Source organism: Schistocerca cancellata, chromosome 2 (genome assembly GCF_023864275.1).
Source record: "Schistocerca cancellata isolate TAMUIC-IGC-003103 chromosome 2, iqSchCanc2.1, whole genome shotgun sequence".
Classification (NCBI taxonomy): Eukaryota; Metazoa; Arthropoda; class Insecta; order Orthoptera; family Acrididae; genus Schistocerca; species Schistocerca cancellata.
The window spans coordinates 845,081,687-845,104,780 of NC_064627.1; the positions used below are offsets into that span (position 1 = coordinate 845,081,687).

Sequence of the window (23,094 nt, forward strand, 5' to 3'; positions counted from 1 at the left end):
TGAAGCAGGCAGAAAAGATACGAACATGGTGAATAAAATTATAACCATTGCAAATAAGCAATCAGAGTATACCACCAATCTATATTAGCACCAGTCGTAGGATATGGTGCGAACTTCCGGGCGCATGGTCTGCAGCTACTTAAGCCAGTCTCGATAGTGAGACGAGTTCAACGAGATATGCTACTAAGATTAACAGGCGTCTACGTCACTACCCCGAATGATACTACGTTGGTAATTCTAGGAATATGCCGACTGGACTTGGAAATTAGCAAAATAGGAGCCTTTTACTGATTAAAGAAAGGCAATCAAATGGAAGTATGGAGAGTGTTTGGATCTAAGACCAGTTCAAGGTATGCAATAAAATATTGCATGTTACAACTGTGGCAAAATGAATGGGACAATTCAGGTACTGGTGAGAGAATATACGAATTTTTTCCTAATGTCAGAGAGAGATTAAAACTGAGATTTATTAACCCATCGAGTTGACTGGTAGTTTATCTGGCTGGTCATGGCGCTTATGCCACGTATCTAAACAAAATCAAAAGACAGATGAATGATAACTGTGCCTGCGGCAGTGTGGGTACACCAGAACACACATTATGGGACTGCACGCTCTATGAAGATGCAGAGGGTAATGGTCGTCAGGTGTTAAGGGCATAGGATTCCAAAGCAGCACTGAGGGGCGACTCGACCAGCACATTTTGGACGATACTGCAGCCGCAGGAAGACCAGGGTAGACATTGTGAGGCATTCGGCCGTAAGTCATCAAGCCGCCGTCCACGCTAGGCAACATATTCAGCAGATCGAGAGAAGATAACTGAGATTGGCTACCACCGAATGAAATACTGTCCCAATATTCTCCATTGCGTTGGTGCAAGTGATCATGGAAGTGTGGACTTCAAGAAGTAGGAGTGATGGGTGGGGTCGCTCGCTACACTGGAAACGCTGCTGATGTGCTGCCCGACACCCAAGGAATCCAGCAGACAATGGCTGTTGACCAGGTAGTACGAGGGCGGATCCAGTAGTGGAGACAACCATGTACAAATGCTATACACACACAGAGAGCAAATCCTGTAATTTTCGTAGCAGATTAGCAGCCGGATAGTTGGTTAAGGATTTCAATGTAGTTTTTCAGTGGTAGAAGTAGTTGCGGTTTCCTATCTCTCTGTTTTTTAAATATTAAGTATCAGAAATAAACAGTTAATATGCAATTTATTACTATAGAAGCAAATGTGATTTGTATGGCCTGTTTTAGCTTATGAGATCATAGGCTCTAATTTTGAAGAATAAGTACATAAATGAACATCACCGCAACGCCCTGGGAAGAAGTCACTGCGAGAGTCCAGGAAATATACTCTGAAAGTCATCAGCTGCCAGGGTCTTGCTAAGCGCTGATTATTCAATTCATGAATTCCTTGTAATTGGCAGCCCTTCTTTATCCTACAATGTTCCCTGATACTTTCTTGAAACACTGCCATGCTCGCGCTTCTGCGTCGGTCAGACATGTTTTCGAATTTTGATGTAGCTGAAGTTTCGTGATCTACAGACCCACAATTGCAATCTTTATTTTTGTCACTGAGAGAGGAAGAAATTTTTCATCAAAATATGCAAACTCATGTCAATTTCATTCTTCGCCTTTACAGATTGTATAATTAAACCGAGAGTGTCGTGAAGAGGTGGAAGAAGGATATCTCCACGAACTACCAGACTCTGATGCTCTAAAAGTTATTCAGCAACTTTCCAATTTCGTTCAGGCTGTTTCTTTTTTACGTAGCGGGATTTCCTATCACGACTCTCCCGTTCGCACAGAAAACAAGCATATTCTGTGTAGCCTAATTGCATTCTCAACAGCAATGCAATTACTTTGAAATTGCTAAAAATCTTAGAGTTATGCCCAACGGATTTAATTAATTTTAGAATATCTTCTAAGATTTCGTAGCTTCCTTTAGCCAAACTGGCATTATCAGTTGGGGCAGAGGGCATTTTATTTCCATCGTGGAGAAAAACACACTTGATACTTCTTTTCCACGCATTTATAAAGAGTCGCCACTCCTGTGGATTGTATTCGAAGTAGGGTATTTTCATTAATCCGGCAACAGGGAATCGTGTGAAACTTTTTAAGTCCCTCATCCTAAAATTACCTTCAATAATCAGAGAACCTACTAGTGAAGTTAATGTCTTAGACCTGCTGGTGACAAACAGACCTGAGTTTTTCGACTAATAGTAGAATACGGAATCAGTGATCGTAAGTCCTTTACAGCGTAATTGTAAATAGGAGTACAAAGAAATGTACGAAGTTTTTTCTGTTTAGCTAAAGTGACGAGAAACAGATATCAGAGTAGCCTAACTGACTGGTCGTCATCAAAACTCTATCTTCAGCTCCGACAGTACTGGTCATAAATGGACACAATTCAAGAACATTGCACGATACGCTTTAGACTGATGTGCGCCAATTAACGTTGTGAGGAATGGAAAAGACCCACAGTGGCTCGAAAACCGTGTTAGAAAGCTGTTACAAAGTAAAGAGAGCTTAACTGCAAGCTTAAACGTAGCCAAAACCTCACAGAAGAAGAAAAGCTAAGATCGTACTGATCAGTTCAGACTATACTGAAAAGATAAAATTTAGGAACTGGGGATAAATAACAGAGGCCGTTCCACAGAGTTCCTCTGGGAGTCCACACCTGTCTCTTATGTCAATGGTCTTCTTCTCAACATTCACAAATGCAGTTAGTAGTTTCTGCAAACTTTACCAGTGTATGATAAATGCCATTAGAGACAAAGCAAAGCAAGAGATTGTTAATGATGTACTCCAAAGAATAATTAAATAGTTCTCTGGAAATTGACTCTCTTTAAAATTTGAAGAAACTTCTGATACCATAAAATATATCTCTTCTACTTCCATATTTTTGGGGAGAGATTATGGACCTAAACAAGAAAAAACGTCTAGTAAACATGGTTCTCAAATGCATACCTTGAGAGTTATGAGCTCTTGTTCACTAGAAGATATGTTTCACTCTAGAGAAGATGAAAATGTGCTCATAGTTTTTAAACTATGCATTTTGGGCCTATGTTTACTAGATGTTTTTCTTGTTTGGGTCCTTACTACCTCCTTCCGAAACATGGAAAGCAAAGTCGTTGCAGTAGAAGAGATCTGCTTCATAGTATCGAAAATGAACAAGTGCTCATAGCTGCTGAAGCATAATTTTGGAAGAGACATTTTTTCTTGTTTTGGTGTAAGGAACCTGTCCCTGCAGGTTGTCGGCGATATTTTGGGACGCTGTATACAAATGGCCTAGTACGTAATGTTACTACACTACTTGCCATTAAAATTGCTACACCACGAAGGTGACGTGCTACAGACGCGAAATTTAACCGCCAGGATGAAGATGCTGTGATATGATTAGCTTTTCAGAGCATTCACACAAGGTTGGCGCCGGTGGCGACACCGACAACGTGCTGACACGAGTTTCCAAGCGGTTTCTCATACATAAACAGCAGTAGACCGGCATTGCCTGGTGAAACATTGTTGTGATGCCTCGTGTAAGGAGGAGAAATGCGTACCATCACGTTTCCGACTTTGATAAAGGTCGGGTTGTAGCCTATCGCTGATGCGGTTTATCGCATCGCGACATTGGTGCTCGCGTTGGTCGAGATCCAATGACTGTTAGCTGAATACGAATCGGTTGGTTCAGGAGGGTAATACGGAAAGCCGTGCTGGATCTCAGCGGCCTCGTATCACTAGCAGTCGAGATGACAGGCATTCTATCCGCATGACTATAACGGATCGTGCTGCCACGTCCCGATTTCTGAGTCAACAGACGGGGTCGTTTGCAAGACAACAACCATCTGCACGAACAATTCGACAAAGTTTGATGCAGCATGGACAATCAGCTCGGAGACCATGGCTGCGGTTACCCTTGACGCTGCATCACAGACAGGAGCGCCTGCGATGTTGTACTCAACGACGAACCTGGATGCACGAATGGCAAAACGTCATTTTTTCGGATGAATCCAGGTTCTGTTTACAGCATCATGATGGTCGCATCCGTGTTTTGCGACATCGCGGTGTTCGCTCATTGGAAGCGTGTATTCGTCATCGCCATACCGGCGTATCACCCGGCGTGATGGTGTGGGGTGCCATTGGTTATACGTCTCGGTCACCTCCTGTTCGTATTGACGGCACTTTGAACAGTGGACGTTACATTTCAGATGTGTTACAACCGTGGCTCTACCCTTCATTCGATCCCTGAGAAACCCTACACTTCAGCAGAGTAAATCACGACCGCATGTTGCAGGTCCTGTACGGGCCTTTCTGGATACAGAAAATGTTCGAATGCTGCCCTGTCCAGCACATAATTCAGATCTCTCATCAACTGAAAACGTCTGGTCACTGGTGTCCGAGCAACTGGCTCGTCACAATAGGCCAGTCATTACTCTTGATGAACTGTGGTATCGTGTTGAAGCTGCATGGGCAGCTGTACCTGTACACGCCATCCAAGCTCTGTTTGACTCAATGCCCAGGCATAACAGGGCCGTTATTACGGCCAGAGGTGGTGTTCTGGGTAATGATTTCTCAGGATCTATGCAGCCACATTGCATGAAAATGTAATCACATAGCAGTTCTAGTATAACGTATTTGTCCAATGAATACTCGTTTATCATCTGCATTGCTTCGTGGTGTAGCAATTTTAATATCCAGTAGTGTAGTTCCATGAGGCGTTTCGTGGATGATGCTGTCGTATACTGAGAAGTCACAATGATAAAAGATTGTAGCGAAATTCAGTAAGACATGCACAGGATAGAGGATTGGTGTAGGAAGTGGAAACTGACCCGCAACGCAAGCACATTGAGAACACATAGACGGGAGGGCCTTTATTTGTATGAATACGCTATTACAGAACAAACATTGCAAGCAGTTACTTCACAAAATATCTAAGAGTATACGCACAGAGGGATTTGAAGTGGAACGACAGCATGAAATTAATAGTCGGTGAAGAAGATACCAAACAGATTCTTTGGAAGAGTACTCAGGAAATACAGTCCATCGACAAAGTAAGTAGCTTATAAAGCATTCGTGTGACCAATACATGAATATTGCTTCGTACTATGCAACAGTGAAAAACTGGATATCTGATTTCAAACGTGGAAGAACGAATGTCGAAGACGCACCAAGAAGCAGAACGTCTGTCACCGTTGCCACTGATGAAACAGTGACTGTAATTCACGATGCGATTTTGCAGGTTCGCGAACAACGTTGCAGCACATTGAAACCACATTTGGAATCTCTCATGGGTATGCTCATGACATTATTGTGGATATTTTTGGATTGCAGAAAGTTTCAAATCTGCGGGTCCCGAAAGACTAGAATGCAGATCAGGAACGGTAATGTGTGAAGAGTTGTAAAGAAATTATCCGCGAATTTGTAGTGGATGAAGAGGGCCTTCTTCCATGGTACGTGACAATGGACGAAACGTGGGTTCACCCTTTTGATCCTGAGACAAAACAACAGCCCCAACAATGGAAACATCCTTCATCCCCAAACCCAAAATATTCCGGGTGCAAAATTCAGCTGATAAGGTGATGGCATCAGTCTTCTGGGGTGCAGAAGGGATAATTATGGCGGATTACTTGCAAAATGCCGTAACTATCAATGCATTATTGTATTGTATTGTATGTAACTGGGGACCTAGAAACGATGGAGAGGCTTCGTCCCGGCCGTAGCCTGCAGTGGTACACAACCCCACAACTGGCTACAGCGGTCCCCTCACCCCACCACCGCCTCACACCGAACCCACGGTTATTGTGCGGTTCGGCCCCAAGGGTCCCCCCACGGGCACGTCTTACACCATTGTTGGCGTGGTAGAGTAATTATCGTGTACGCGTACGTCGAGACAGTGTTTGCAGCAGCAATCGCCGACGTAGTGTAACTGGGAGGGAATAAAGGGAACCAGCCCGCATTCGCCGAGGCAGATGGAAAACCGTGTTAAAAATCATCCACAGACTGGCTGGCACACCGAACCTCGACACTAATCCGCCGGGCAGATTCGTGCCCGTGACAGCGCGCCTTCCCACCCGGAAAGCAGTAAATCAGACCGCACGGCTGACCGAGGAGGCTATAAATTCATCATACTATTGCACCATCGTGCGCCGTTTGAGATAAGAGATGAAGAAACAAAGGCGCGGAAAATTGGCACGTGGAGTTCTTTTGCATCAGGACAATGCACCGACGCACAAAGCTCTAGCGACATGCAAAATCTGTGTGACTGCAGGTTCGAATTGTTACGTCATCCGCCATATTCTCCAGATTTGGCTCCATCAGAATTTTTTATTTTCTCAAGCCTAAAAAAGACCTCAAATGACAATGATATGATAATGACGATGCAGTGATTGATGCTAGGAACGCTTGTTTATACTCGAAATCAAAGACCTTTTATTTGAATGTTTTGCAAAAGTTATCTGAGCATGCCCCGCAAGTGTATTAGTGTACACGGGTTTATATTAAAAAATAAATTGGTATTACGAAATTTCTGTCCCTGTTTATCTGTTAGGCTAGAACTTTTCGACCCCCGTCGTGATCTCTCCCTCAATGAAGCACGATAATTAAACTGTGCACAATAGACTTAAAAAACTCTGATTTTTCGGCTGGCAATGCATCAATGAGTGGGGTTAATCACAGAGTTTCATTAATTATGTATAGGGATGACTAGCTATGAAATGAAATTCAAAGGGGGGATAAAAAAATAAATCTACATCTACATAGGATTTCCGCAAGCCATCGTACGGTGCGAGGTGGAGGGTACCCTATACCTCTATTAGCCATTTCTTATGCTGTTCCACTCATAAACAGAGCGAGGGAAAAACAATTGTCTATATGATTCCGTATAAGCACTAATGTCTTTTGTCTTATATTCGTGGTCCTCAAGTGCGGTGTATTTAGGTAACAGTAGAATCGTTCGACAGTCAGCTTCAAATCTTGGCTCTTCAAATTTTGCCGGTCGTTGTGGCCGAGCAATTCTAGGCGCTTCAGTCCAGAACCGCGCGACTGCTACGGTCGCAGGTTCGAATCCTGCTTCGGGCATGGATGTGTGTGATGTCCTTAGTTTGGTTAGGTTTAAGTAGTTCTAAGATCTAGGGTACTGATGACCTCAGATGTTAAGTCCCATACTGCTCAGAACCATTTGAACCATTTCTTCAAATTTTCTCAACAGCGTTTCTCGAACGCCTTCCTTCCAGCAAACTCCGCTCGAGTTCCTGGAACATCTTCATAACTCTTACATGTTGTTCTGACCTGCTGGTAACAAATCTAGCAGCCCACTTCTGAATTGCTTCGATGTCTTCCTTCAATCCGACCTTTTATGGATGCCAAATACTCGAGCAGCACTCAAGAATAGGTCACACCAGCGTCCTATATGCGGTCTCCTTTACAAGTGAACCACACTCTCCTAAAATTCTCCCAGTAAACTGGAGTCGAGCATTCGCCTTTCCTACTACAATACTTATATGCTCGTTCCATTTCATATCACTCTGCAATGTTATGCGCAGATATTAAACGACCTGGATGTGTCAAGTAGGACAGTACTAATACTGTATCCGAACATTACAGGTCTCATCTTCCTATTCATCTGCATTAATTTACATTTTTCCACGTTTTCCTGAGTTTATCAGTTGATTTGGTTAAAATCATTGCAAAGTATTTCAGTAAAAGTTACTGCAGATGCAATGACACTAATAATAAACAACAAACCATATGGAAAGGAAGTGACTTATAGTTGCTAAAGTTCAGGAGGGGAAGCACTTGCTGGTGAGCTCATCTCTCTGACATTAAATTTTTAACTGATTCAAATCCACATCGCGACGACAGTGATGGCAAGCCCCATCCAGCGCTGGAATCCGGATGTGCCAGCGTCTGTGCGTGCCGCCGCTGCTGCATCGTCCAGAAGACTGCGGGGCCCAGGGTCTGCGGCTCGTGCTGCATCCTGGACGGAGTCTGTCGCAGCTGCGTGGTGAATCCAAAGTGTCCGTACTGCGTGTAGGGCGTGAGGTGACTCAACTAGAGGCCGAAGTGCAGCCGGCAGAGCCAGCAGTCCCTGTACACATAGCAGAATCAGAACCGAAGTTAAAAGCGCAGCAGACCGCGTCAGTTACACGCGGCACGTCTCAAGCAGCAGTAGCCAGTCAAAAAGTAACAGCTTTTTCCCACCAACGAAAAGATTAAACGGGGAAGGGGGGGAGGGGGGGGCAGATTTCAGTTTGTGGGCCAGGCTGCAGTGCTGTAGAGCTCAGTCTCGCAGCACACTTCCCCCACTACCTCGCCATGCCATCTGAGTGGTAGGAGGGGGAAGAGGGGAAAACCACGAACACCCTTCATTAAAAGGGCAATGCGTATGGCTTCGTTTTATATTTCACATATCTCAACAGCGTAGATCACAAACAAAACAAATTTTGAGCATTATTCAACAATTATTGGCGCTCTGAAGACACAACTTTTATCTGGTAAAAATAGTCAGCACACCTACACACGCAGGCAATTTCACATTCAAAATGCCACGTATTCGTGACCTATTTAAGTTCATAATCACATTTCCAGGGGCAGATGTCGACTCTGACCACAATCTATTGGTTATGAACTGTAGATTAAAACTGAAGAAACTGCAAAAAGGTGGGAATTTAAGGAGATGGGACCTTGATAAACTGATTAAACCAGAGGTTGTAGAGTGTTTCAGGGAGCGCCTTAGGGAACGATTGAGAGGAATGGTGGAAAGAAATACAGTAGAAGAAGAATGGGTAGCCCTGAGGGATGAAGTAGTGAAGGCAGCAGACGATCAAGTAGGTAAAAAGCGGAGGGCTGGTAGAAATCCTTGGGTAACAAAAGAAATATTGAATTTAATTGATGAAAGGAGAAAATATAAAAATGCAGTGAATGACACAGGCAAAAAGGAATACAAGCGTCTCAAAAATGAGATCGACAGGAAGTGCAAAATGGCTAAGCAGGGATGGCTAGAGGACAAATTTAAGGATGTAGAGTCTTATCTCACTAGGGGTAAGATAGATAATGCCTACAGGAAAATTAAAGAGACCTTTGGAGAAAAGAGAACCACTTGTATGAATGTCAAGAGCTCAGATGGGAACCCAGTTCTAAGCAAAGAAGGAAAAGCAGAAAGGAGGAAGGAGTATATAGAGGGTCTATACAAGGGCGATCTACTTGAGGACAATATTATGGAAATGGAAGAGGATGTAGATGAAGAGGAAATGGGAGTTTGACAGAGCACTGAAAGACCTGAGTCGAAACAAGGCACCGGGAGTAGACAACATTCCATTAGAACTACTGACGGCCTTGGGAGAACCAGTCATGACAAAACTCTACCATCTGGTGAGCAAGATGTATGAGACAGGCGAAATGCCCTCAGACTTCTAGAAGAATATAATTATTCCAATTCCAAAGAAAGCAGGTGTTGACAGATGTGAAAATTACCTAACTATCAGCTTAATAAGTCACAGCTGCAAAATACTAACGCGAATTCTTTACAGACGATGGAAAAACTGGTAGATGTCGACCTCGGGGAAGATCAGTTTGGATTCCGTAGAAATTCTGAAACACGTGAGGCAATACTGACCTTACGCCTTATCTTCGAAGAAAGATTAAGGAAAGGCAAACCTACGTTTCTAGCATTTGTAAACTTAGAGAAAGCTATATGTCATTGCCATTTTTACAAACATCTCCATAGCTCCATTAGTCCAAATAAAATATAGCCCTGAGGACTAATGGAGCTATGGAGATGTTTGTAAAAATGGCAATGACATATCGCTCCATGTTAATGTAATACTGCCGCCTTCTGAAGAAGATAGATTTAAATCTATCGAAACCTAGGTAAAGATTACTTTATCCTTTGCAACTGGTCGGCTGGTTTTAATCTAATTACGTGGAACCGTTGCTGTTGCGCAGCTATGTTTAAAATAATTAGAGAAAGCTTTTGACAATGTTGACTGGAATACTCTCTTTCAAATTGTAAAGGTTGCAGGGGTAAAATACAGGGAGCGAATGGCTGTTTACAATTTGTACAGAAACCAGATGGCAGTTATAAGAGTCGAGGGACATGAAAGGGAAGCAGTGGTTGGGAAGGGAGTGAGACATACTTGTAGCCTCTCCCCGATGTTATTCAATCTGTATATTGAGCAAGCAGTAAAGGAAACAAAAGAAAAATTCGTAGTAGATATTAAAATCCATGGAGAAGAAATAAAATCTTTGAGGTTCGCCGATGACATTGTAATTATGTCAGAGACAGCAAAGGACTTGGAAGGGCAGTTGGACGGAATGGACAGTGTTTCGATAGGAGGATATAAGATCAACATCAACAAAAGCAAAACGAGGGTTATGGATTGCAGTCGAATTAAGTCGGGTGATACTGAGGGAATTAGATTAGGAAATGAGACACTTAAAGTAGTAAAGGAGTTTTGCTATTTGGGGAGCAAGCCGGCCGGTGTGGCCGTGCGGTTCTAGGCGCTTCAGTCTGGAACCGTGTGACCGCTACGGTCGCAGGATCGAATCCTGCCTCGGGCATGGATGTGTGTGATGTCCTTAGGTTAGTTAGGTTTAAGTAGTTCTAAGTTCTAGGGGACTGATGACCACACATATGAAGTCCTATAGTGCTCACACTCATTTGAACCACTTTTTTTTTTTTTTTTTGGAGCAAAATATCTGATGATGGTCGAAGTAGAGAGGATATAAAATGTAGACTGTCAATGGGTCAACGGCAAGGAAAGCGTTTCTGAGAAAGAGGAATTTGTTAACATCGAGTATAGATTTAAGTGTCAGGAAGTCGTTTCTGAAAGTATTTGTATGGAGTGTAGCCATGTATGGAAGTGAAACATGGACGATTGATAGTTTGGACAAAAAGAGAACAGAAGCTTTCGAAATGTTTTGCTACAGAAGAATGCTGAAGATTAGATGAGTAGATCACGTAATTAATGAGGAGGTATTGAATAGAATAGGGGAGAAGAGGAGTTTGTGGCACAACTTGACAAGAAGAAGGGATCGGTTGGTAGGGTATGTTCTGAGGCATCAATGGATCACAAATTTAGCATTGGAGGGCAGCGTGGAGGGTAAAAATCGTAGAGGGAGGCCAAGAGATGAATACACTAAACAGATTCAGAAGGATGTAGGTTGCAGTAAGTACTGGGAGATGAAGAAGCTTGCACAGGATAAAGTAGCATGGAGAGATGCATCAAACCAGTCTCAGGACTGAAGACCACAAAACAACAACAACAACCCCATTAAGGTCTTTCACACTAGCATGTCGACCGAAATGTTGTAGCATTTTTACAACCTCAACATGAAAACTCTATCTTAGGACAGCAATGTAGATGCTTTGGACAGTTTTAAGGTAGAAAGTTTCGTCATTAAACCTGGAACTACCTGTCAGATAAATCAGTTAGTTTTGCAGATGCGTGGGGGTGCTTTTCGACTGAACTGGCAAATGGTCTCGAAAACTGTTCGAAAACTGATGGAACACTGACAGTGCCCACAAAACTTATATAATATTGTCCTTATAATTTATTCAAGACCACACTGAATCCTTCAAGCCTCGTATTTTCTTTAACGCCATATGAGCTTAGGAAACTCGATAGTCAGAATGTGTTCCCCCTGTAACACGATTTTCTTTTTAAATGAATCCTCATCAAATCATTAAGAAGTTACCTCACAATGTCTTGCTGTAGGCAATGTGCAGTCAAGTCCATTTAAAATTTGAAGTTTGCCATCCATTCCGAATGTTCTAATTTTCGTTCATGCACTCCAAGTATGAAATTGACAAATCTTTCCATGCCTGAGCCTTGACTTAACCAACGTTCTTTCCAGTAATATATGAAATCTCCATACTCCTCTCTCGGTTCCATTGAAAAGTGTTGAAAACTGATGCAACTGACAATTGGATAATCCGTGCGACCTCAGAAATTTTGTTATTCGCACCATCAGTTTCCCTATCTTCTCCCTACCTGCAAATTTATTAGCACAAAGTGCTTCTTGATGCACCGAGCAATGAATCCAGTCTGTCGATAGTTGTAATGTTCTGCTCTTTCATTGTCAACTAAATATTTAAATTCTTTGTGTATGGTACTATGATATCATTTTGCAGCGAATATGCAGTAGCAGTTGCTTATGAGAACTGAGGATTCTCATCGCTCTCTTCTGTCACTCCAGTTCGTTTTAAAAGATTCTGACTACAGGTCGATACACTGTCTCCTTTTGTGCAAACAGCCGCTGGAAATGCTAACATCCTTCATACCAGGAACAAATAGTGAAAGATAGACAACGTTGACACGACGAATCTGACGGACTCAGAGAGTTGAGCCGACAGAAAAATGTATCACCGGAAAGCTAAATGAAACATTTCGCTGTTTCGGGTACTGGAGAGAAGGAGCGACGAGAGCTGAGTGACAGGCCGGGGCTCAGCCTGCACGCGGCCCCCTCACCTTTGGGACTTAACGAGCATTTCGCTCTCATTTAGGTATATGGCCGAAAGAGACAGCCTTCCAGGAATTGTGAAACGAATCCTGTCGTCCAGGACCGTGCGCCACAAAAAGCGCAGATTCGCCACGAGATGAGGAAATTCACAACATCTATTGTGCTGAATGACGCCAGGCTGATCAGGCCTAAGCGCTGTAGTGTGCGAGTGAGACAGGTGACAACCTGCGTCATGCCCACCCCCGGTTGCTGAGTGGTCAGCGCAACAGAATGTCAATCCTAAGGGCCCGGGTTCCATTCCCGGCTGAGTCGGAGATTTTCTCCGCTCAGGGACTTGGTGTTGTGTTGTCCTAATCATCACCATTTCATCCCAATGAACGCGCAAGTCGTCGAAGTGACGTCAACTCGAAATACTTGCACCCGGCGAACGGTCTACTCGATTGGAGGCCCTAGTCACACGACATTTATATTTACCTACGTCATAGGGAAACCCCGTAGGAGCTGTTCATGCCCAGGAAGGCGTAGCAGTGTTAAATATCGCGGACTTAAGATCGGCCGTAAAGGGAAACATTTATGAAAACTATTTAATTGTATAGTAATTCAGGGAATGAAGCCACAGTAATTTTGATCTACCATATTTCTTAAATTTTCATGATGATCCCAATAAAACTTGGATGTTGGTCATATCTATAATAGTTTAGGATTTACCAGTATTTTCAGTTAAGCATTAGATCATCACTTCCTCCACACAAGACACACTGAACGATGACAGCATGACACCTTATTGAATCATTAGGTAATGGAATATTTGTTGTAAAGTTCAGTGCAGAATAGTTACTTTTGTTGTTTACTTATTTATCAGGAAGCACATTTGTGCAAGGCTACAGGTCGTGAGATTCAAAGATAAGAAGGAAATGGCGTTGGTTTTATGAAAAAGAATTTAACGTTTATTAAGTAATGGATACTATTATTACTTCATTTAGAGCATGAAAGTGGTGAAGCTTTATTTAAATATGTTAGAATGTAAAATAATGTAGAATTAGTTATAGCCAATGAGATGGACGACGTCAGGGAAAACGGAACTGCACTTTTTTTTTTTTTTTTGACCGTTGTGTTTGGTCGTTGCGGACGTCGAAGACATCCTGTATAAGTTCGGTGCTTGATCCTTCCACTCAGGTTTTTTATTTATTACAGAGATTTCACTAGTCAGTTGAGCTACGATGTTCGGAACGCGGGGGATGCGGCCGGAGACGGGTAGAGGGACAGTTCTGGTCTAGACACCAAAGGGTATAGTTCGGATTGAGAAGCGAAAGCGAACAGTCGGTCTTTAGGTAGCTAGGAAGTGAAACGACTTAGAAAATTTTGCGTTGTGTAGTATCGCGCGATTTAGTCTCTGAGCGGCGAGCAGCCGCGCGCCTGGTGTGAACTCTAACTTTTCGCTTAGTTAACGAGATGGAGTATTGGATTTGTATATCGAGGTGAGATTGGGAGTGATCCAACTGTGTCAAATGGATATGCTCTAGATTGTAACAGTAACTCTAAAACCGACCACTTTGACTATTAGTTTGCTTCCTGAATAAACATTATTCTAACTAAATCGCAACTGTGTAGCCTACATCATTTATGGGTTGTTAATTTACCTCGCGATATGATTGTTACTGTCTTTATATGTTACATTATCTTCGTATCTTTCACAGAATATCGCAGACTTGCCGTCAGCCAGGCAAATTAACCAAAGGGTCACAAGTGTCTAATTTAGGGCGGGTAATGCGACACGTGCGGTTCAACCCCTAGACGACTTTGAGCCAAGACATTTTGACGAAGAGGAACCACATGTGAGCTCGAACAACTTTGGGATGTTAGCTCGCACGTTGCACATGTGAGGTTTGGCGCGCCGTGCCCCGTCCTGGATTAAACAGGCGCCTCTGTAGTCGCACCACAGTAGGAAAAATCCGGCTCCTTCAATCGAGTACAATGAAATACCTCTCCCAGAAGCTTGGATGTAAAAATGTTCATCTACATCTACGTTTATACTCCGCAAGCCAACCAACGGTGTTGGCTGAGGGCACTTAACGTGCCACTGTGATTACCTCCCTTTCCTGTTCCAATCGCGTATGGTTCACGGGAAGAACGACTGCCGGAAAGCCTCCGTGCGTGCTCGAATCTCTCCTCGAGAGGTATAAGTAGGTGGAAGCAATATATTCGATACCTCATCCAGAAACGCACCCTCTCGAAACCTGGACAGCAAGCTACACCGCGATGCAGAGCGCCTCTCTTGCACAGTCTGCTACTTGAGTTTGCTAAACATCTCCGTAACGCTATCACGCTTACCAAATAACCCTGTGACGAAACGCGCCGCTCTTCTTTGGATCTTCTCTATCTCCTCTGTCAACCCGACCTAGTACGGATCCCACACTGATGAGCAATACTCATCATTGTGCTTCAGCTCATCATTGTGCTTCAAAAAATCCAGATGTCTATAACCGGCGCCTTTAGCGTCTTGTTTTCTAGCGTGAAAGCACAAAAATGGAAAGGGGAAATGTTTGCCTATGTGGGGAACAGAAGTAAGAAGCCATACGTCAAAATAAGATGCTGTTTATTGGAGTACATAGATATAAAAAATACACTGACGGAATAAAATAACAACACCAAAATATAATTAATGATGCAATTAATGTAAAGCAATGAACTATCAGGCACACAATTATCTAGGGATCATATTTAGGACATTAAAATCGCATGATCGCAGGGAATGTAAGCGCGAGATAATCCATTGCAGATGTGAAGTGCTTGTACATTAATAACCAAAATGTTGAATGCAAGAATACAAACGTGCATGCACTGTATTGTACAGGCGTCGGACGTCGGTTTGTGAAATGTATCTCATGCCTGTCGCACTTGGTCAGTCAATACACCGACGGTTAATGCTGATTGTGGATGATGGTTGAGTTGTCCTATGACGATTCCTCACATATTTGGACTGGACAGATCTGGTGACTGAGCAGGCCAAGGCAACATGTCGACACTGTAGCGCTGTTGGGTTTCAACAGTGGTTATCCTTTTGGGAAACATCCGCACAGTGTTGTTTCCGAATGGCAGCACTACAAATTGAATAAACAGGTTGACGTATAGATTTGCAGTCGGACTGTACGAGATAACCACGAGAGTGCTCCTGCTCTCAGACGAAATCTCACCCGAGACCATACCTGCAGGTGGAGGTCCAGTAACTCTACAACGCTGACAGGTTGACTGTAGGCTCTTAACTGACCTTCTTCTAACCACCACACAGCCATCACTGGTAACTAGGCAGAATCGCTTTCCCCCCGCCCTCCAATGAACTCTCGCTTGACACCACTGAAGTCGTAAATGGCGGTGGTTGTAGTTCACTGGAATGCGCGCTACAAGGCATATGGTTCGGGGCCGTTCTTGAGGTAAACGATTTGTACCAGTTACACTACTGGCTATTAAAATTGCTACACCAAGAAGAAATGTAGATGATAAACGGGTATTCATTAGACAAATATATTATACTAGAACTGACATGTGATTACATTTTCACGCAAATTGGGTGCATAAATCCTGAGAAATCAGTACCCAGAACAACCACCTATGGCCGTAATAACGGCCTCGATACGCCTGGGCATTGAGTCAAACAGAGCTTGGATGGCGTGTACAAGTACAGCTGCCCATGCAACTTCAACACGATACCACAGATCATCAAGAGTAGTGACTGGCGTATTGTGACGACCAAGTTGCTCGGCCACAGTTGATCAGACGTTTTCAATTGGTGAGAGATCTGGAGAATGTGCTGGCCAGGGTAGCAGTCGAACATTTTCTGTATCTAGAAAGGCCCGTACAGGAACTGCAACATGCGGTCGTGCATTATCCTGCTGAAATGTAGGGTTTCGCAGAGATCGAATGGAGGGTAGAGCCACGGGTCGTAACACATCTGAAATGTAACGTCCACTGTTCAAAGTGCCGTCAATGCGAAGAAGAGGAGACCGAGACCCCAATGGCACCCCATACCTTCACGCCGAGCGGAACGCTAGTATGTCGATGACGAATACACGCTTCGAATGTGCGTTCACCGCGATGTCGCCAAACACGGATGCGACCATCATGATGCTGTAAACAGAACCTGGATTCATCCGAAAAAATGACGTTTTGCCATTCCTGCACCCAAGTTCGTCGTTGAGTACACCATCGCAGACGCTTCTGTCTGTGATGAAGTGTGAAGGGTAACCGCAGCCATGGTCTCCGAGCTGATGGTCCATGCTGCTGCAAACGTCGTCGAACTGTTCGTGAAGATGATTGTTGTCTTGCAAACGTCCCCATCTGTTGACTCAGGGATCGAGACGTGGCTGGACGATCCGTTACAGCTATGCTGATAAGACGCCTGCCATCCTGACTGTTAGTGATACGAGGCCGTTGGCATCCAGCACGGCGTTCCGTATTACCCTCCGGAACCCACCGATTCCGTATTCTGCTAACAGTCATTGGATCTCGACCAACGCGAGCAGCAATGTCACGATACGATAAACCGCAATCGCGATAGGCTACAATCCGACCTTTATCATAGTCGGAAAGGTGATGGTACGCATTTCTCCTCCTTACACGAGGCATCACAACAACGTTTCACCAGGCAACGCCTGTCAACTGCTGTTTGTGTATGAGAAATGGGTTGGAAACTTACCTCATGTCAGCACGTTGTAGGTGTCGCCACCGGCGCCAACCTTGTGTGAGTGCTCTGAAAAGCTAATCATTTGCATATCACAGCAGCTTCTTCCTGTCGGTTAAATTTCGCGTCTGTAGCTCGTCATCTTCGTAGTGTACCAATTTGAATGGCCAGTAGTGTAGTTGTATCACTGTTGTGCCAACTGCTGCTCAAATCGCTACTGCAGATGCCGTACGGTGCACCAGAGTCTTTCTTTGAACAAGATTGCCTTCCCCCTCGGTAGTGTTATATGGCCGTCCTGTGTCCAGTCTTCTGGTGATCGTTCATTCTCGTGACAACCGCCGCTAACAGTCATGTACAGAGGCTACTTTCCTGCCCAGTCTTCCTGCAGTGCACAGAAGCAACATTCAGCTTCTCGTATCTCTATTAGACGACCTCGTTTAAACTGATTTGCATCCTCATAGTGATGCTACTAGGGCGTCTCTTATGCAACTGGCGCGAAATTTGTATAGTCATCACCTATAAGATGTAGAAACACGCCTAACAACTTTCATTTGTGTCACACAACTCATTTTTGGTGTTGCAATTTTTTCCGTCCGTGTACGTATCCAGTGGCTCAGCATGTAGACCAGCGTTCTTTATACAAAGATGTATGTTTCTCCATATCCCCCGAGACATCTAGCATACTGTCCCTGTAGATACGCTTACAAAGGCTTCCTCAACAGTTTTGCACAATTTTTCAATAGTCGTGTAACGTTGAGCCACATGGGTCTTCTCTGTGCTTCATGATGAGGTGGTCGTTTTAATGGGGTTGGAGATGCTACAGAACCACGCACACTCCAGGACGACACCGTACATTAAGGAACTCACACACCTGTACAGTAAAGTGTGCTGGAATTCCTTCCACATAGGATCTGTGACTAGCTAGTCTTCGAGCTGAGATACTGACCACGTTCGCTATGCAGTCAAATAGAAGTTTCCTTTCATCTACCCTTGAAAAGAAAGTGGTTGAAACAGCTATCGCGATAACATCTCGGCCCATATAACATGAGGTGGGTTCCTTTCCAACTCTTGCACGTAATGGCGAGTTTACTTTGACCAGAAACAATACTCCTCCTGTGTGAACTGCGCATTTCAAACATTTATCAGAAAACTAGTGAGTCGCCTCGGCTTTGCGCGGATAACGTGAAGAATCGACTGACCGTCCTCGTGATTATCTATTAGTGAAAAATAATATCCAAATCCCTACAGTAATTATATATCATATAAACAGAAAATGCAGTAAGGGACTCCTCGTTAGAATATACATGGATGACAGTCTTCAGCGAGACATGGTAGACACTGTGGCAACAAAGTACGACAGGGTGCAACTCGTTCCTGCGTGTCGTTCTCTGACAATTCACTCACAACCATCGGTCTAGACCCTTCATTTTAAATTTTTTTTTCTAATGGTCTCACACCTTTCAACCAAAGTCACCAAAGTTCGCCCCCTCTTTTACAAACAGATTTCATTGGCAACTGCTCAGTTGCTAAGGACATGGTGACGCACCCATCCCGTCGAGCTCTATTACGTCCCGTACGCGTGCTGCCTTTGATACTTGCTGAAAAATCGGCATACTTCTCTCAGTCGACAGGACTGCTCCACGAGGTAGACGACGGCAAGTGCTCTCGTTTTCTCTGTAATTGTCCGCCCTGTCTGTGGACAGTGCTGCACTCGCAGACACATCCTGTCGCTACTTCGTAATGTAACAGTTTCGCCGCGGATTCTCATCTCAGACAATGAAGTACTGAAACAAAGAAGCAGTTATGTCAGCTTCAGAGCAAGGATATCAGTAAATGCCATACATTCGCTCGATTGTACAAAGTGAAGAGTGACATGGGATCTTCTGGACACCCTGTACATAGAGTTGTCTTGCGTAACATTCATTCAATGAATCTATGATATATGTATTTCTAAATATTAAAATTCATGTTGACACTCCGAATAATAAAAATAGAATATTTGTTGGTTGTGATCTGTCCTACAGTCAATCGTCGACGATGTAATTGAACAGCGCCCAACCTTATCGTCCAGCGAGACTTTAAATTTAGCTATCTGTAGTGGTTGAACACCACCTGCTACTTGTCTCTGTCTTGCAGATGAGGAATGGCAGCTGGAGGACAGAAGCAACGCTACGCTCTACGTGGATACTGGCTGCATGCAGCTGTTGGCCAACACCATGGACCATCCCACGTGTCCACTGGAAGAGCTGCCACTGGAGGCCATGGAGCAGCGCGAGCGGTGCCGCGTGCAGCTGTGGAATGACATGGTGCAGAGGTCGCCCTACTTACCCGTCACCAGCTACCTGGCCTACACGCAGAGGGCAAACGTCAAGCTCTGTCTACTGGCCTGGATGGCTGCCAACTCGCGCGGCATTTGTCAGGACGTCCTCTTTAGTATGATACAGTCCGTGCACGATGCTCGCTGCTACTTCGATAGTCCTGATGACCTATCGTGTCTGGAATCGAACGATACAGATGCAATCTGTTCCGTTTCCAGAGCTATTCTGTTGCTAAAGTGTCGCGATTTTTCATTCCTTCAGCCGCACAACATATGTACTGTCGATCTTTACAAAAATGGATCATACTCAGCTGTATCCAAAGGAAAGTGGCTAGTAGAGACCGACAAATGGTTTGGAAAGGCAACAGAAAGAACACTGAGATATAAAGACAGTTTAAATAGTGCCACTTTTAAATACAAGGATTTTAGAATCGACAGCTTAAAATCTTTAGAAATTTCATTTATAGCGGTAAATATTCTTTTTCGCTTTTCAACTGCTGGAATATATATGTACCTTCCCCCTTTACGTAATTTGCCTGGAAAGATATTCTTGTGCTTTCAGATCACTGGTATAATCCAGATCCTGTGTTCTGAGATCGCGTATCGAATGGCAGGTGTCCTCAACTTGAGCACTGTGGTGTTGATAGATAGCGCCCTCACACTTCTCAGCTGCATCTGGCTAAACTCATTCTGCTACCAAATGTACGCATGCATTCGTCATCTGAGGCTCCCTAACGACCTACTACCTGCTGAAGCAAGAAAAGAACTCCGTCGTCAGGTGCTGTGTGCTCTAATACCCTGGAGTGCATTATGTACAGCATGTGCTATTTTGGAAAAAACGAGCAATTATTATTTGTTCCATAGTCGAATAGTATTGATGGTGGGAATTTCAGCCTCAGTAGCTTTCAACTTGGTTTGCCTTGGACTAGTGGGCTGCATGTACCTACGTACTACGAAATCCATGACTCAGCTCAGGATTTACAGTAACAATAAATTCGGCTCAAAGAAAGAAATTGTTTTCATGTCAGTTAAAACTGTCTTCTTAAGTGGGGTAGGTGTCATTATTAGAATTGGATTCCACCAAGCACAAGGCATTGCACAGTTTGTGTACTACGTGCATTTAGCTACGATGATGCAGGGACCACTGCTGTTCGTTTTCTTCATTTGCAACGGAACAACACTCCCTGCGCTCAAGAACAGCGTGCTGTCATGGTGGAGACCGGACGTCATCAGGCCAGACCAGGAGCTGTGCTCGGCGGCCGAGAGGAACCTGGAGAGGAGGAGACGTGAACGGTCTCCGGCTGCAGAGTCCTCGCTGTAGATTCAACGAGTTTTCCTCTCGAAGGACTGTGTTCCCACAACACTGTACTAACTCCGGCAAATCACACGCGTATTTGTACACGATAGCCTCTGTCTACGTACTTCAATTCACTGTGAGTATTTACTAAAACTGAATCTCCGGTGAAAATAATAGTAAAGTTCTTGCCCTACTTTTTCTGCCCGGTCACATAGTGAAACATTAACACAGAGTCAAAATTTAATCAAGGAGATTTTATGGTATGTTTATATGTGTTGCCTCAGTTCTTCCAGACAAGTTCGAAGTGGCACACACCACCAGTATAAATATGTACCTACGACTCTACAGCGAAATATTATCTTATGTGCAGATGCATTCACTTGTATGAACTCTTGCAGCTCTAAAATAAATAGCTCAGGGCAATCAGTGATAGTAGACGGAGAACATACATTGCACTGTGTACCGGGTAGAAATCTGGGCTGGGTGGAAAGTGTCCGATACGGTTTGAGTGGTTCCAGCTCACACGCCGAGCGAGCAGGTTGTCTTTCTTCCAGCTGCACCATAGCGCCATGTGTGTCAAACCTGTTTTCACTCAGTATTGTGTGTGTGCTTGTGTGTGTGTGTGTGTGTGTCGGAGGGCGTTGCATCGTATTGTCTGGCGGCACTCGTTGTTGGTTTGTTCCCTGCCCGCACCACGATGTCTGTCGATTCTCCCTCGAACATTCCTCGTCGAGGTGCCATTCGTTTCAGTTTTGACAGGAGTACGAGTCATGTTCAACCAGGCTCTTTAGAAATTCACGATTGGTTGGCTGATATGATTCATGTTATATCTGATCAGGAAGATACTGCTTATTTTACGCTGGTTCGTATGCATTTTTTTTGCGAAGTTCCATGACTCCTTGCAACTAGAGTGCCTTCTCACTAGGCTTGGTTCTCAGGTGATCTTTACTCTCCGTGATGGCTCAATTAGCCCAGTCCTTTCTGAATATGAGACGGTCGAGTATATTCCGGTCAGAGTTCGCAGTATACCACCCTATGTGGACGATTCATTTCTTAAGCCGTGGTTTCTTCTCTCTAGAGTCGTTCCGCATATCTGGCGGGAACTGTGGTCTGTGTAGCATCGCTTGCAATATTACAGATATCACAAGCGTAGCTATGTGTGTTTAGAAGAATGTTCCTTCACACCCGAATGTTTGTGGTTGCCGGATTTATGTTACGCATGCAGGGCAAGCTGGAACATGACTTCTTTGTAATGCTGAAAGTGGCCATATCATATTCATTTGTCTTAAGGTCGCCCTTTGAAACACGTTGTCCGTTGACATTCGTGTCTCCCCATTCCCCTGTCAGTACTTCTCCAGCTTTAGAGGACGCTGGGGAGACATTACCCCCCGCCCTCCACACACACACACACACACACACACACACACTCCACGCGACTTTCCGCCGTTGTTGGCATGTTCAGATGCGGCCCCTGCTGCTCTTAGGGCGCCGTCACAGGTAGAAAAACTTGAAGGTCGGCGAACTCATCGCTGTCCATTCTCGTCTCTCCGAGAAGGTGGCGGCGGAGGGTGCTTCTTCCCGTAGTGGTGCTTTGAATTCTGACGATCTTGTCTTTACAGGAATCGCGTGCCAGTTTCTGCTGATGTTGAAACATGTGGTGTATCTGCGTCGTCTCCTCCATTCGTAGAGGCGTATGTTCCAGAGGGTTCCGATGAATTAACGGAGACGTCGCCTGTTATTCTGCCTCTAGAGTATTCTAGTGCTGTACCATCCCTTCCTCATTCTGATACAGTGGAACAAGATGTTACTATGGATTGTGTCCTGGGTAATCAGAAGACGCAGAGGTAATCTATTGATGAGAGTTCTGGCGCAAAGAGCATTTTGGAGTAAAATTTACAGGTTGCAAACGGAGAATTCAATTTTGCAGTTTTACCCAACCTAATTCTACATAAATACAACGAAAACAAAATGGCAATCAAACCTGACCTATTTATGAACTTAGCAAACTATAGTAAAGGAAAGTTTAATTTCATTAAAAAAGCATACAAAAATTTTTAAATTTATTCAAATTTAATAACATGAATTGGACGTTATTCATTTTTTTACCATCATAAATAAATTGTAATCCTACAATTCTGTCTAATTAAGCAACTTCATTTGTAAAGGTTGTAGTATATAGATCTGGAAGAGTAATTTTATATTTATCTTCTAAAAGTAATAAAGCTTTATTACCAAATTTAGTAGGTAAAACTTCAGGATTTGATATAACATAATATTTATGTTTTTTTCAGTTCTCAAAATTTAGTGGACACTTCTGAGCTACCATTACTATATGTGTTAAG

The 23,094-nt window shown here is 43.9% G+C and overlaps 1 protein-coding gene across 1 annotated transcript; it reads left to right on the plus strand.

Annotated features, from left to right (window-relative positions):
- The first annotated feature begins 19,207 nt into the window (after window positions 1–19,207).
- On the plus strand, window positions 19,208–22,835 carry LOC126148596 (uncharacterized). The gene is made up of 2 exons (XM_049915767.1): window positions 19,208–19,924; window positions 22,372–22,835. Exons 1-2 carry the CDS (start codon window positions 19,334–19,336, stop codon window positions 22,393–22,395), a joined length of 615 nt encoding a protein of 204 aa, XP_049771724.1. The 5' UTR covers window positions 19,208–19,333; the 3' UTR covers window positions 22,396–22,835.
- The last annotated feature ends 259 nt before the right edge of the window (window positions 22,836–23,094 follow it).